The sequence below is a fragment of the Hyperolius riggenbachi genome, chromosome 7 (assembly GCF_040937935.1).
Source record: "Hyperolius riggenbachi isolate aHypRig1 chromosome 7, aHypRig1.pri, whole genome shotgun sequence".
In the NCBI taxonomy this organism is placed as follows: Eukaryota; Metazoa; Chordata; class Amphibia; order Anura; family Hyperoliidae; genus Hyperolius; species Hyperolius riggenbachi.
Genome location: NC_090652.1, coordinates 274,519,182 through 274,536,237, shown reverse-complemented (window position 1 = coordinate 274,536,237; position 17,056 = coordinate 274,519,182). Strand labels below are relative to the sequence as shown.

At 43.1% G+C, this 17,056-nt stretch overlaps 1 protein-coding gene across 6 annotated transcripts in view; it reads left to right on the top strand.

The window, feature by feature from the left end:
• GALNT13 (polypeptide N-acetylgalactosaminyltransferase 13) overlaps window positions 1-17,056 on the top strand; it is a 391,024-nt gene that overhangs the window by 258,733 nt on the left and 115,235 nt on the right. For all 6 annotated transcript variants that reach the window (XM_068245768.1, XM_068245769.1, XM_068245766.1 and 3 more), the window contains exons 3-6: window positions 2,776-2,942; window positions 4,249-4,456; window positions 6,962-7,132; window positions 14,978-15,095. In XM_068245768.1, coding sequence (XP_068101869.1) covers window positions 2,776-2,942; window positions 4,249-4,456; window positions 6,962-7,132; window positions 14,978-15,095 — 664 coding nt within the window. The remainder of the gene's footprint in view (window positions 1-2,775; window positions 2,943-4,248; window positions 4,457-6,961; window positions 7,133-14,977; window positions 15,096-17,056) is intronic.

Below are 17,056 nucleotides of genomic sequence, written 5' to 3'. Positions count from 1 at the left end.
AATATTTACAAAAAAAAACCCCAAACATCTGGGGAGTGATCAGACCCCACCAACAGAGAGCTCTGTTGGTGGAGTGAAAAAGGGGGGGGGGGGGGTATGGAATCACTTGTGTGCTGAGTTGTGCAGCCCTGCAGCGAGGCCTTAAAGAGGAACTCCAGTGAAAATAATGTAAGAAAAAAGTGCTTCATTTTTACAATAATTATGTATAAATGATTTAGTCAGTGTTTTCCCATTGTAAAATATTTTAAATCCCTGATTTATATTCTGACATTTATCACATGGTGACATTTTTACTGCTGGCAAGTGATGTAGCTGCTGCTTGCTGTTTTGGCAGTTGGAAACAGCTGTAAACTGCTATTTCCCACAATGCAACAGGGTTCACAGACAGGAAACTGCCAAGAGTACGTACTCAGAATTTCTTTGTGGGAGGGGTTTCACCACAATATCAGCCATACAGCGCCCCCTGATGGTCTGTTTGTGAAAAGGAATAGATTTCTCATGTAAAAGGGGGTGTCAGCTACTGATTGGGATAAAGTTAAATTCTTGGTCAGAGTTTCTCTTTAAAGCTGCAGTGGCCTACATTGTAAAAAATGGCCTGGTCACTAGAGGGGTTTAAACTCAGGATCCTCAAGAGGTTAAATAATGTAACTTTTGGAAAAAGTTAAAGAAAAAAAATACCTACTCAGCACTACCTACCACTTCATAGATCCTTACATTTTACTACTCCGAGACAACTCGTCCCAGTCATTCTGAAACACTCCTCTTTTAGGGCTCTTTCACACTAGGAGCTGATCCGTGCATTTTGACGGATCGCTCCTAGGATGCGTTTAGAAGTGTAACATGAAAGTCTATTTGACACATTAGACAAAGCATTCCAGAGCCTTACGTTGTATCGCATCTGGGAGCTTTAAATCATCCAGCCCTGGTTTTATCTCATCGGGAGAATTAGAACTACCTCCGCAAATCAGCGTCGCTCCGCAACTTCCCAACGTCACCCCGCAGGTCAGTAACGCGTGCACGAAATCGGTTTGTGCACGTTTGGTAATGTGAATGAGCCCTTATCACATGGGCATGCAGGTGAAATGCAGTTGCTCAGTGAGTTGGAACCACACACCCCCACTGCCCCCACACACACACCGCCCACGCCGCAGCAGTTAGTATTTAGACTTGGGGTGTGCTCTTAGAATGTCTAGGGAGGCTGGGTAAGAAGAAGGCGCTGGATGTTGTAGGGGAGATATGAATCTATGGGTTTTTGCAATAGATTGTTTTACTTTTTAACCAGGCATGATCGCACGCTCGCGCATGTGCAGTAGATCTTCGAATTTGTTTTTTCCGCCTCAGATCTTCCCTTTAACCTCCCTGGCGGTAAGCCCGAACTGAGTTCGGGCTATGCCGCTGCGGAGGATTTCTCAGGCCCTGGTGGGCCGATTTGCATAATTTTTTTTATTACACGCAGCTAGCACTTTGCTAGCTGCGTGTACATTACGATCGCTGCCGCTCCGCCGCTACCCGCCGCCCCGCCCCAGACCCCTTGCGTAGCCTGGCCTGTCAGCGCCAGGCAGCGCTGAGGGGTGGATTTGGACTCCCCTGTGCGCCATGACGTGGATGACGTCATCCCGATCGTCGCCATGCCGCGGGGGAAGCCAAACAGGAAATCCCGTTCTGAACTGGATTTCCTGTTTGCTCTGATCGCCGGAGGCGATCGGAAGGGGAGGGAAGATACCGCTACACAGCGGCTATCATGTAGCTAACGCTAGGCTAGCTACATTATTTAAAAAAATAAAAATAAAAAAATAATGTGTTGCGCTGCCCCCTGGCGGTTTTAATAGACCGCAAGGGAGGTTAAGCATAAGATGAAAATGGACTATCTAAAAAAGAAGGTAATTTTTAGGCGTAGGAGGATAGATACAATTGTTTATCTCATCAGTTTTTCTCGTCGGGTTCACTTTAAATGTGAGCTTTAATATGAATCGCATATTACAGATTATAAAAGCAGTTTTCCTGAACTCTGTGTTGCTGCGTGAGGGCAGAGCATATACTGTTCCTCAGTTGGTGTGTAAAGCCTGGTACACACATCCAATTCTGATTGGCCAATTTTACCACTTCCATATAGTATAAGAGCTTACCTACACTATCCGTTCATAGTATTCAGTCAGTTGGCTGTTACACTACATGGCGGTGGTAAATTTGGTCAGTGACTGGCCATTCGAAATTGTATGCGGTTGATTCACTATCCCTATAGCTCCCCTTGCTGCATGCTTAGTGTGCCTTATCAGAGTCAATGTGCCTTATCAGAGTTGACATGCCTTATCAGAGTAGCATAGCGAGCGCTACAAACTTATGCCTGCTAATTGGCAATGAGGAGAGCTCCGTTCATCCTGCCCTGAGGTCCAATCACTTTAAAGGACATTATCCTCGCACTTTGATTGGACCATGTCACTTGACAGGAAATTTGAAAGGCAGCCTATTGGGCCAATCAAAGTGCGGGGATAATGTCCTTTAAAGTGATTGGACCCGCAGGGGCTCAGGGCAGGATGAACGGAGCTCTCCTCATTGCCAATTAGCAGGCATAAGTTCGTAGCGCTCGCTATGCTACTCTGATAAGGCACGCTAACCCTGATAAGGCATGTTAATACTGATAAGGCATGCTATCTCTAATAAGGCATGCTAAGCATGCAGTAAGGGGAGCTATAGTGATAGTGCATCAACCCCTATGTGTGTAAGCACCTTAAGGAATGCACAGATGAGACAATGCCTTGTGTTGGTCTATTGCAGATGTAAGACGAAGGTCTATCCTGACGAGCTTCCAAACACAAGCATAGTCATTGTATTCCACAATGAAGCCTGGAGCACGCTGCTACGGACCGTCCACAGCGTCATCAACCGCTCTCCGCATCATCTCTTGTCCGAAATCATTCTGGTGGATGATGCCAGCGAAAGAGGTACAGCTGGTCTCCATTTCATTACAGTTCTCTGTGACAGCAGGAGCAGCTGCAAATCGCTTATTTTTTACACTTAATTATATCTATAGAAACAAAATAAAAAACACAAAACCATTTAAAGGACCACTATCCTGAACAATTTTAAATCCATGTGTACACGTATTTATAAGACATACTTGTGACATAGGAGAAAATTAGTTTTCTACTATGTCCCTGTCTCTAACAGTAGGCAGTAAAAATCTAACAGATCTGACTGGTTTTGGACTAGTCCATCTCCACATAGGGGATTCTCGAGATTTTCTTTATTTTCAAAAGCACTTACTGCATATCACTTGCTCAGTCTAACTGCCACAATAGTGTGCAAATGAGCATGCAGGCTGTCTGACATCTTTGTACAGGTCCTTCCCAGGGATTTATTTTGCTAATAATAGACAACAGACAAGACAAATAACATTTATATTGCGCTTTTCTCCTGGCGGACTCAAAGCACCAGAGCTGCAGCCTCTAGGACAGGCATGGGCAAACTTGGCCCTCCAGTTGTTAAGGAACTACAAGTCCCACAATGCATTGCAGGAGTCTGACAGCCACAGTCATGACTCATAAAGGCAAATGCATTGTGGGACTTGTAGTTCCGTAACAGCTGGAGGGCTGAGTTTGCCCATGCCTGCTCTAGGACGTGCTCTATAGGCAGTAGCAGTGTTAGGAAGACTTGCCCAAGGTCTCCTACTGAATAGGTGCTGGAACAGGTAGAGCCGAGATTTAGACCCTGGTCTCCTGTGTTAGAAGCCGAGCCCTTAACCATTACACCATCCAGCCACCTGGTAATAAAGGTGATCCTGAGAATCCCCCATGAGGAGATGCACTAGTCCAAAACCTGTCAGATTTTTAGTACCTACTGTAAGAGACACAGGCGAAAAGTGCTTTATAGTTCATTTTAATCTAAGAGACATGTAGATCTTATAAGTATGCGTACACATACATTTTAAATTGTGCAATTTTATCCTTTAATGGTCAACGACGCTATCAGGATCAGATTCCAAACACACCTTGGGGGCCATGTACAAAGGATTCTTCTGCCGCCCCGCCCCCTCCAGAATCCAAACAACTTTTTGGGGCCCCATACAAGGTATTTGTCCAGCCTCCTCTTTTGATAAAGAAATCAGAAAATGTTTTGCTCTTTCAAAATTACGGTATGTCATTGTTGGTATAGCTGGAGTTGTTTGGGCTCAGGAGGGAGACCATGTACTGTTTTTTCCCCCCAAACATTAAAACGTGTTTACATTTGTTTTCTTTTTTTTTTAATCAGATTTCCTGAAAATTCCTCTAGAAAATTATGTCCGGCAACTGGAGGTTCCAGTGAAAATCCTGAGAATGGAACAGAGGTCGGGACTGATCCGCGCACGCCTCCGAGGGGCCAATGTAGCCAGGGGTCAAGTGATAACCTTTCTGGATGCCCACTGCGAGTGCACAGTTGGATGGTTGGAGCCATTATTAGCGAGAATAAAGGATGACAGGTATACATTTTCCACTGAATGTTGCACTTCTGCTCACTACTAAATATAAGTAAGCAGAAAACTGTTGATTTAAACATTATTAGATTATTAGGCCTTGCCCCTTCCCTTTTTTGAAAAAAAGGCCACACCCCTGACTATTAAAGCAATGAATCACTCAATTTTACTTTTGGTTTAACAGCTAAAAAAGTAGTTTCACTGTTTTATTGTCTCAGCTGAATGACACAATATTTTAGTGTCTAAAAGCTACTATCCATGAACTATTTGATTTTTTTTTACTCCATGCACTCAGAAACTGTTCTCTGCCAGGACAGTCTGATGGCTGTAATGAGTAATTTAATTCAAAGCAGCTATAGAGGTGATTGTTACAAGAAAATTGCCAGTTGTAGGACTAATACAGCAGTTTCATGATGGCCATTGGGCTCTTCTGGTCCAGAGGTCCTTGAGTAGTTGCAACCTCTGCATCCCCCACTGCTATCCCTCTAGCTGCTGTCAATAAAGATAAGGCATTGCTTAAGCAACCTACACACGCTCAACAAAAGTCTTTTACTATAAACAACTTTAGAAACAACTACGATTAAAAAAAAGTTGGAAAGATACATCTTGGCGTGCAAACAACTATTATACACACAGAACGACTTGACGGACAACTTGACGAACAACTACAAATTTACATATCGTTACTCAACTGGTGGACGACTAATATGTTCTAGTTAGTAATGAAAGTCATTGAAAAGTCATAGCAGACTTCTGTACATATTGCCATGTTGGACACAACTTCTCTCAGTTGTTCGTCAAGTCAATGCAACAGTTGGATCGACTTGAGGTGCGTACACACGTTGGATTTTTCCAAACGACCGGTTGTTTGGATGTCAAATCGCACGTGTGTACAAACGGTCGTTCAGCTGATAAGACTGGTTTTGACGGATCCGCTTGGCGGATCGGTCAAATCCAGTGTTTCAGCTGAACATTGAACAACAGTTTGTACACACGCCTGATTTGATGTCCAAACGACCGGTCGTTCAGACGTCCAAACGACCAGTCGTTTGGAAAAATCCGACGTCTGTATGTACATTAAAGCTGCATCTTATCAGTTGTTGGTCACCTCTTATCAGTGATAACGACTTGAAAAAGTTGTCCAACTTCTTCAAGTTGATAATTGTGCATTTAAAAGACTTTTGTTGAGCGTGTGTATAAGAGAAATTTGATTATTATAGGAAATGCTACAAAACAAAGTTAACTTCTGTAGATAAAAAAAAATCTTATTTAGGCAATGTTTCACTTTCAACAATAAAATAACCGTAACTAACGATGAGCTCTGCACAAGTCGTCTTTTTGGAATTTCAAATGATATTTCCATTTCCATCTGCAGCCTGCTCAGAATTCTCTATGGCCACATTATTCTCTTTGAACTATGGTGACATTATTCTGTTTGAAGTACAGTGACCAGGAGACTATCCAGAAGCTGCTAGCTAGCTGCTGGAGCAATTAGCTGCAGAGGACAGGAGCCTTTCTTAAGCCTCATATACACGTTTGATTAAAGTCAGCTGAGGCAACCGATAATAACTGCCTCAGCCAATAATCAGGTGTGTGTACAGAGGCTCCCAATGTGCAAGCGAGCCACCCGGCGGATCATCTCACTTCCAGCGACTACAGACAAGACACAGAACATTTATATTGTGCTTTTCTCCTGGTGGACTCAAAGCACCAGAGCTGCAGTCACTAGGACACACTCTATAGGAGGTAGCAGTGTTATGGAGTTTTGCCCAAGGTCTCCTCACTGAATAGGTGCTGGCTTACAGAACAGGAAGAGCCGAGATTTGAACTCGGGTCTCCTGTGTCCGATGCAGAGCCCTTAACCAGCGCACTTTCCAGCCATCCAGGGATGGGTGAATCTTTTGGGCATGCTGCTGCTCTGCCCGCTGCATGACGTCACGCACTTCCCACGCCGTCATCCCTCTACACACGTTCACTTTTAATGTCTATTGGAGGAGAGGCATGACTGTTGTAGCCAGCAGCTAACCACCCATTTTAGTCTGTCTGTTGTGGGAGGGGCTATAGGGGGAATTCAGAATTTTGACGCAGGTGTTCTTTGATTATGAGGTATCGAGTTGTGAGTGGGGCATTTGTCATTCAGTCCCTTTCCTTTGCTTCAAATGAAAAGGAGGCGTGGCCTCGAAACAAGTTTGGCATTCACACAGAGGGGAGGAGTTTAAGCGCTGAGGAGGAGGAGTTTTGTATTTTGGAGAGTTGTTCGTTGTTGGGGTAGGGGAGAGGAGGGTTGGGTTGTCACCGGTTTGTTACTAGACCAGGAACAGAAATGAACCAGGAAGGAATTAAAAAAAGGTTTGTAAAAGTGGGCTTCAGTGGCTGAGGTAGGCTTTCCTTATTTTTGCAGAATTCTTGAGAATTTAATCATAATTTAGCCATGGAGAATGTAGCATGTGGCAGATGTACGGAAGGATATGAGCTGAAATGTGTGTTCCATATTTTCTTTTTTGCTTCCAGGAAAACGGTGGTCTGTCCAATAATCGATGTAATAAGTGACGACACATTCGAGTACATGGCTGGGTCAGACATGACTTACGGTGGATTTAATTGGAAATTGAATTTTCGCTGGTATCCTGTTCCCCAGAGAGAAATGGACAGAAGGAAAGGAGACAGGACATTACCAGTAAGGTAAATAGAATTGTCTTTATTGTAGGGGTGGGGGTGGGGTGGCACATTTATTCACAGCAGCGCGTCAGTATGAATCACAAGATGAATGCAGAGATGGTGGCTCAGTGATTAACCTACACAGAGGGCCTGATGTACTAAGATTCTCCTGGGCTGGAGATCACCGGAGGGCAGACGCGACATGGCAGAACTGTCTCACGTTTATTAAAAAGATGCTTCTGGTAGGTAGAAAGAATGTGCAACCATCCCCTGGATCACAGCGGCTGACAGCAAAGGTTCCTGAAAGGTCAGTGAAGAACCAGGAGTGTAACTGAAATAACGCTCACTTACCTCTGGTAAAATGCTTCACAAATGAGGCACCACTTACGGAAAATACTTCAAAACAAATTGACAGAAGGTTGGGAAAGGAAGGTGGGAGGTGAAGGGTTGAGCTTACTTTCTTCAAAGGAAGACCACAATTATTTACCTGAATTGTGGTCTTCCTTCGGAGGCAGTAATTCAACCCTCCACCCTTCTTTTTAATTTGATTTTGAGTATTTTATTTCCTATGGTGCCTTCTTTGTTTTGTATTAGTTAGTCCACCTTGGAGGTTGGTTGGGTTTTACTCCTTTGTTGACTCACCTCCTCGCCCTAGTGTGAGGAGGTAGAGACCTTCCATTCCCCATACACCCCCCCCCCCTCTCCACACCAGAAAAAAGTAAGTGCTGGGGGAGACGTGGGTGATCCAGAAATTGGATTGGAAAGGGTTAATACTCTTCTGCTGCTGAGGTTGCATCCTCCTCCTTGACCTTCCGTGCTAAAGGGGACTCCAGGCATTCACATACAGAGATGGTCTTGGGTCCAAGAAAGAGGAGGTTGTAGTCTGATAAGTTAGATGGGTGATCTTGCATAGGTGGAAGCCAGGGACAAGCAGAGCATGGGATACAGTAAGGAAGAAACTACAAAACAACAATATTCTGATAGAGGATGCCAGCTGACCAAAAGGAGGACCTCTACCATTTGTTCATCTTTTAACTCTCCCACTTGTGACCAAAACATGAAACAAGGCCATAATGTTTAGGGATGATCGGAACCAACAAATTCCGTTCCGCCGGAATTCACGGATTCCGACAATGATAAATTCGTCGCTATAAAATTCCGCGTGATTTCATGAAGTTCCACGGAATTCCGAATTCCTCTGGAAATTTTAAAAAAATCTTTAAAAAAAATGATGATCAATTCAATAGAAAAAGTAGCATGATTAAGGATTTGTACTTTTTTAAAAGCCAGCTTACATACCTTTAATTCTATTGAATTGATCATAATGGTACATGCTAGGCCAGCTTTAGCATGTAGTGTGGTTGGTGGTCTAGGGGGTAAGACAGATACCTACTACACACTGAGACCTGGGTTCAAATCCTGGCTAATGTATGTAAGCTGGCTTTTAAAAAAGTACAAATCCTTAATCATGCTACTCTTTCTATTGAATTGATCATAATGGTACATGCTAGGCCAGCTTTAGCATGTAGTGTGGTTGGTGGTCTAGAGGGTAAGACAGATACCTACTACACACTGAGACCTGGGTTCAAATCCTGGCTAAGGTATGTAAGCTGGCTTTTAAAAAAGTACAAATCCTTAATCATGCTACTTTTTCTATTGAATTGATCATAATGGTACATGCTAGGCCAGCTTTAGCATGTAGTGTGGTTGGTGGCCTAGGGGATAAGACAGATACCTACTACACACTGAGACCTGGGTTCAAATCCTGGCTAAGGTATGTAAGCTGGCTTTTAAAAAAGTACAAATCCTTAATCATGCTACTTTTTCTATTGAATTGATCATAATGGTACATGCTAGGCCAGCTTTAGCATGTAGTGTGGTTGGTGGTCTAGGGGGTAAGACAGATACCTACTACACACTGAGACCTGGGTTCAAATCCTGGCTGAGGTATGTAAGCTGTTTTGAAAAACTGCAATTCCCTACAGGATGATACAAATGGATGGATGAGAGAGAGAGAGAGAGAGAGAGAGAGAGAGAGCGAGAGAGATTTGTGTTATCCCGGAAAATTCCACGGAAATAAAAAAATGTCCACGGGATTACGTTTGAGAGGTTTAACAATTCCGTTCCGACTACCGGAATTGGAATTGACCTAATTCCGGCCGGAATCACGGAATTAACAATTCCGCGGAATTTAGCGAGCATCCCTAATAATGTTAACAAACCTCATTTAATCATATAAAAAAGCACGTTAGCGTAGTGGTGGCAGCGCTGGGTCTCTGATTCAAATCCCAGCCAGGGCACTGTCTGCACAGAGTTTGTAGGTTCTTCCTGTGTGTGTGTGTATTTTCTCTGGGCACTCTAGTTTCTTTCCACACCCTAAAAACATACAGATAAGTTAATCGGCTTCTCTCTAAATTGGCCCTAGACTACTATACATACACTGCCCGATACATACATAGACATATGACTATGGCAGGGATTTGAGTGTGAGCCCCTCTGAGGGACAGTTAAGTGAAAAAACAGTATACTCTGTGCTGCAAAAAGATGGTGGCACAATATAAATATTAAATAATAATAATGATAATAACCCATGTGAGTTAGCTTAAAGGCAAATGCATCAGCAGCAGGTCATCGGGCTCTCTCTCCTACTGCAATATCTGCAATATCTGCATCTTCCTCCTCTATCCACAATGAAAATGTTTTTCTGTAGGCTAGAATGGCAAAAGGGAGACTTTTTTTCACCCTGGGCATCATAACAAATCTATCTAAGTCTAAGCAGGCAAACAAGGGCATTTCTCTTCCACTGCTCTCAAAAATTCTGGAAAGTAGAGCAACTTTTAACTTTGCAGATCAGCACCAAGATGCAGCATATGCTAATAAGAAGTATTTGAATGCACATTTTGTAAATAGATGCCTTAGGGCCCATTCACACTTACAATCGCAGAACGCCGGCGATTACCGCCGGCGTTCTGCGGGAGTGATTTTCCCGCGATTAGCGCGGAAAAATCACTGGACACTGCGGCGGTTTTGGAGCGATCGCGATTAGCGTGCTATGCACGCTAATCACGATCGCAAATCGCGGAACGCTCGTCGCCGGCAAACCGCTGCATGCAACGCGGTTGCGGTTATCGCTAACCGCAACCGCGGCAGTGAGAACACGGCCACTGGCTACAATGTGTAGCGGTTCTTGCAGAACCGCTAGCGGTTTGCCGCGAGCGGGAATCGTGCGATTCCCGCTCAGGTGTGAATGGGCCCTTAAATGAATACCGAGGTGAAAATACAATTATGAGATAAACAATTGTATCTATCTTCGTACTCCTAAAATGACTTTTTATGACATCCCACAGCTTTATTTTAAGTTTAAATCTACTTTTTAGGTTTTTAACATTTCATTGTCTCTTTGCTCAATGACATAGTCTTTGAAGTATGCCAGAGCTAAAATTGATGAACTATTTTTTAAATCATTTTAAGCTCTCAGAAGCTGTTCTCTGCAAGGTATGAGTTTAAGGCCCCGTTCACATCTGAAAATAGCAAAACGCTAGCGCTTATCACTAGCGTCTTGCGTAAGTGATTTTACCACGATTAGCGCGGGAAAATCACTGGACACTTCCGCGATTTCAGAGCGATCGCGGTCAGCGCTTTATAAGCACTGTACTGCGATCGCTTCTGAATCGCTCCAAAAATGCTGCAGGAAACACATTTGCGATTGGTGCTTATCACCTGCGAACAGTGCCAATTGCAGCAGTGAGAACATTGCCATAGGGTAACGTAGCACTGGTGCTTTAAAAAGCGCTTTAGCGATTAGCAGGAATCACCCGCTAATGGCTCAAGTGTTAATGGGCCCTTATGGCTGTAATCCCTTATGCCCGCGAACAGCACCAATCGCAGCAGTGAGAACACTGCCATAGGGTAACATAGCACTAGCGCTTTAAAAATATATGCTATAGTCCAACTGGGTCCCCGACTGGAGAGAAACTACGGTAAGTCATTTGCATACCTGATGTTTAACTCTTTCAGGCAGAGTAAGAAAAAAAGAACACAGCCTGGCCATTTGTATGCTTGGCACTGTACATACACGTTTATCTCCTCCGTTTATTTTCACCTCAGTTCCCCTTTAATCTTGCTCCTTCCCAGTGATCAGGAGCGGACATATATTGAATCTTCCTTTGGATCACAGGTAAAATCTGTCCAGAATTACTGTTTTCCTTTGTGCCATGGAGAGCGGTTATTGAATCAAAATGAGAAATTGATCTGCTACTTCTGCACAAACTTAGCAATCGCTACAAGTAATTAAATGTTCTTCAAAGTTTTCCAGCACACAACAAAAAAGGCAGCTGTGCCATTATTCTTGCCTTCTTAGTATACAAGGCATGCCTCCTCTGCTCTGGAAAACTGAAGCTCACTTATCTTCACCTGTCAATAGAATACATCTGAGTGTGCATCACATTCCTGCAGAAACTGTGACACTCTTCATCTATGTCATACCAATTACTGAGCTGGAATATCATACAGAGTCTGCAGGTGCCCATCCATGTGCTGATCACCAGCGCCCTCTACTGTATAACACTGAGAAGACAGTCTAAATTAAGACACCATTGGGGAATATTGCAGTTGGAAATCTATGGCAGAAGAAATAGTAGGGTGGTATTTGTGGAAGCAGGAGATTTGGGCGCATGAGACAAGTGGACAAAAAGGGCGCCCCATTCACTCCCATTATAAATATTGTTTACCGGGCGCCGAACAGGGAAAAAAAAGGCGCCGGAGATTATTAACGTTTTAACAAACGGCGCCCGGAGATTTTTAAGGATTTATAACTATGTTTGTGATGATTTAACTTTACAAAATGAGCCCGTGACGAATAACGTTTATAAAGATTTTCTACAACATTTCTAAAACATTATTATTCACCCCAAAAAAATAATTCCTTTTTTTTATTTACATTTTATATTTATTAATGTCTGTAAAACATTATTATCCATAGGGGGTCTTAGGTTTAGGCACCAACAGGGGTGTCTTAGGTTTAGGCACCAACTGGGGGGTCTTAGGTTTAGGCACCAACTGGGGGGTCTTAGGTTTAGGCACCAACAGGGGTGTCTTAGGTTTAGGCACCAACAGGGGGGGTCTTAGGTTTAGGCACCAACTGGGGGGTCTTAGGTTTAGGCACCAACAGGGGGGGTCTTAGGTTTAGGCACCAACAGGGGGGTCTTAGGTTTAGGGATAGGTACAGGGAGGGTTTTAACAAACGTAAATATAAGTTTCAGTTTACAAATACGGAAGATTAACGTTTTAAGAATTGCCGATCTCATACACATTATTTAGTGATTTATTAATTCTTAAAACACTATTTCTAAACGAAATTCTACACAATATTTCAATAAATGATAATACTGTTTATCGTTTACACCACGCGCCCTTTTTTCCCGACGCCCTTTTTTTGATGTACGCGGTATTTGTACATGCAAAAAGGGCATCGGGGGAAAAATGGGAGTGGGGTGTAAACGATAAGTGGCAATAATGTTTATAAAAAAATATTGTGTTGTATTTAGTTTACAATAAAGTTTTACAAATTGAAGACCTTCAATAATCTCTATGAAATCACAAATTGTGAATACGATAATCTTCCTTGTTTTGAAAGTGAAACTTATAATTACCTTTGTTAAAAAACGATAATATTCGAATAATCATTATAATTGTCTAATTTTGGGTATAACCTTCATTTATTGTATCACACAGAACCCTTCCTCTACCTATCCGTAACCCTTAGACCCCCTGGTGGTGCCTAACTCTAAGACTCCTCAGATGGTGCCATACCCTAACCACCCCCCTGGTGGTGCCTAACCCTAACCACCCCCCTGGTGGTGCCTAACCCTAAGACCCCCCTGGTGGTGCCTAACCCTAAGACCTCCCCCCCCTGGTGGTGCCTAACACTAAGAACCCCCCTGGTGGTGCCTAACCCTAAATCCCCCCTGGTGGTGCCTAACCCTAAGACCCCCCTGGTGGTGCCTAACCCTAAATCTCCCCTGGTGGTGCCTAACACTAAGACCCCCCTGGTGGTGCCTAACCCTAAGACCCCCCCCCCCCCCCCCTGGTGGTGCCTAACCCTAAGAACCCCCCTGGTGGTGCCTAACCCTAAATCCCCCCTGGTGGTGCCTAACCCTAAACCCCCCTTAGTGATCACTTTATTGTGTGGTTAATAATGTTTTACAAATAGTGACTGTAAAAAATATATTACGATTTACTTACTGATCGCTTTATTATGTGGATAATAATGTTTTACAAACAGCAAGGGATAACATTTTAAATAACGGTTTAGATAAATGCGATCTATGTTTTGAAAACTTTAGAAATCTCCGGGCGCAGTTATAAAACGTTAATAATCTATGGCGGCTTTTTTTTCCTGTTTGATGCCCATCAAACGATATTTATTATGGGAGTGAATGGAGGCGCCTTTTTCGTCCACTAGCTGCCGGCGCCCTTTTTTTACTGTTCCCGGTATTTGTAATTTCACAACTAGAAGGCCACACATTATCTCCTTGCTCTCTGCTTCTCTATACCTTCCAGAGGAGGCTGTTTCCTCATCAGGGTACTTATGGTAACCCTTTCACTGCTAAGCTCCTAAATTTCACCCCTGGACCCATATGCAATAAACTTTATCTCCTTACTTTTCTCCTAGGTGATATTTTTAAACTTGTCAATAAAATGCCCTTTAAGCCTCCAGAAAGCAAGAAAATACTCAAAATAATTTTTGATAGTACTTTTCCACCTACTTTTTGGTACTTTTTTACTTGAAAAGTGCAGGATAGTTATTTTAAATCGAAAAAGAAAAATGTTCTCCTAGGAGAACTCGGGTGAAAAAGTGAATTGCATATATGGCCCATGGTCTCAGAATAAGAGTTTGCGAACAACCATCCAAAGATCCAAACCATACAATTTCTAAAAAAAAATAGTCTGTAGAATATAAAAAGTAATTTTCTTTTTCCAAAAACAACAAACTCTTCCATATTCCTTCTCAATGTAAAATATGAGATAGTACTTCTTTACAGTACACCTGAACTGGGGGCTGCCATATTTATTTCATTTTAAACAATACCAGTTGCCTGGCAGTCCTGCTAAGCTTTCTGGCTTTAGTAGTGGCTGAATCACACTTGAAACAAGCATCTGGTTAATCCAGTCAGACTGATGCTGGGCATACACGGCTAGATTCTGCGGCTCGATTAGCCGCCGGATCGACTCCCGCTGCGTCCCCGATCGCCCCTGCGTGCTCCTGGATCGATTCCCGCTCGTCCGCATGGGCGCTTCCTTATCTTCCGCTCGATTACTGCTATTGTCCGCCCGCAGGTATCGAGCGGGGAATCGATCCGGCGGGCAATCGGACCTGTCGGAAATTATCAATCGAGCCATCAGCGGCTCGATTGATAAGAAGAATCTATCCGTGTATGCCCAGCATTAGTCAGAGATACTTTATTGGCCTGCTTGTTACGAGTCTACAAGATGTCGGCAAACTGATAAAACTGTTTTTGATGGATTTGCCGAGCGCCGAGTCTGCCTGCCGACAGCTTGTGCTCAAGCCCTACTGTCGGCAGAAAGACCGCCCCGCGGGAGGGTCTAACGGACCCGTTGTTTGCTAAAATACGGCGTGTGTACGCTCCTTACGTTCTGAAAGAAGGACAAATGAGGAGGAAAGAAGAGGGACAGGGTTCCAAAAGAGGGACTGTCCCTTCAAAACAGGGACAGTTGAGTGTCCTGTATTTAGCGAGGCTAATAATGGCCATTTTTATTACATTATTCTGTAGTATTTTCACTAGATCAGAACCCTGAATGAATAACAGTTTGCAGATGGTGATATCTCTAGCCTTTATTTTCTTCCAGAACACCTACAATGGCGGGCGGCCTATTCTCCATCGACAAGAATTATTTTGAGGAGCTTGGAACATACGACTCCGGTATGGATATCTGGGGGGGAGAGAATCTGGAGATGTCGTTTAGGGTAAGTGTGGTTATGAGTCATTTATGGAAAAACTTTTATGTTGATGTCTCAGTTGGTAATTACAATGTGTCTGCAGGAGCAGAATCAAGACACAGGCAGAGAGAGTCTCCTAGCTGACAATGATTCTGTTTGCCAATTAGCCAGAGATAAGCAAGCCTGTATTGTTCTCTGCAGTGAAAGTAAACCATTTTTTACATGCAGGGAATGCTTTCAAATATTCTTTTATATAACTTCATTATTTAAATAATAGTAGTTAATAAAAATGTTGTTTTGGGAGTATAATCACACTTAAAAAGGACAACTAAAGTAAAAGGTATATGGAGGCTGCCATATGTATTTCCTTTTAAGTAATACCAGTTGCCTGGCAGCCCTGCTGGTCTATTTGGCTGCAGTAGTGTCCGGAAAACAACAGAAACAAACATGCAGCTAATCTTGCCAAAAACTGCTCTGCTGCATGTTTCTTCAGAGTCTATGGCTAAAAATAGGACTGCTGCTACACCTGCTATTGCCGAAATTCTGTTTGTCCCCACTTTTGTTTCCTGATGAAGCGGGCGTGGCCTGCGAAACGCGTTACACTTTTGGGGTACTATATAATAAGTGTGATTGCTACTATTTAAACTAATAGTACTTTAGAGCAAATTTTAAAGGTTTTATCCACTTTTATCCTGCTGGCGCCTCTGTTCTCCTACTGCCATAGAGATATACTTTAGTGGTGGATAAAGTGGAATCTGTGGCCAGAGCTACTGCTACAACTTGGCTTGCATCATTATGCTGTTAAAGAGAACCTTAATTGACATGTGACATAATGAGATAGACATGTATGTACAGTGCCTAGCTCACAAATAAATATGCTGTGTTGTGTTTCTTCTTTCTCTGCCTGAAAGAGTTAAAATTAATATGAGAGAAGAAGCAGCGAGTCAGCACTACAGTATTGCACTGCACTGTCAGTAGTAGGGATATAGCAGAAAACACACACCTCTTCCACAGACTCTGGTGCTGTCAGTGTGCTCTGATAATGACAGACAGATAGGCATAATGGGAGAAAGGAGGGAGAGACGATCGGCACTGCTGCTGTTGCTTTTTATTCCAGAGTGCAGTGAGGTTCATTATTGATAATACATGATGGTGAATCTTCAAAGTGATACATTTAGGAATTACAGCCATAAAATACTTTTTGGGCAGAGAACTGGGCTTCTGAGCGCAGAGGATAGCTAAAAAAAGTTCAACAGTTCATATATTTTAGAACTCTGAGACAGGGGACAGACTGTGTCATTGAGCAATAGTTTGTTTCATTTTAAGCCTGCAAAGGAGCATGGCACAGGCAGACATGTCTGACTTGAAATCATGTTCATTTCTGGCAAACAGCCCCTCCCCCTCTTTATAGATAGACCTGTATGTTTTTTTTTCCTACCAAAACTGAGCATGCAGAGATGAATTGTAGCGTGTAACTACTCACTATTCATCAATGTTCATCTCATAAAATTGCTGGAGTAGCGTTGGGTTAATAAGATATTTTACAGGCAAATTTGAAAGGGTTACAATGTAATTGACTTTCTTAGGCTTTATATTAAATCAGCTGTATGATGTTACATAGCTTCCCTCTAAATATCAGATTTACATAATGAAATTACAAGATTTCCTATACAGTAAATGAAATTGTTGCTTGGCCGACCTTTAATGAAAATATACTGAGGCGCTGATGTGAAAAGAAGCCCAGCTTATGGGAAGTTCCTCTGCTCAGTCTCACGCTTAGATGCTGAGATACTGTAAAATGGTTAAAGTACCCCTGGCCTGAGAGGGGGTTTTATTGCTGTCATATGTCACAGCTCCATCCTCTCATTCCAGAGCTCCCGGGGGTCCCCGCTCTAGTCAGCCAAACTGAATAGAACGTCAAATATGGGCGGGTAGGATATGGCAGTGATCCTCCCTAGGAACGCCCTGACCACACCCACTTATACTTC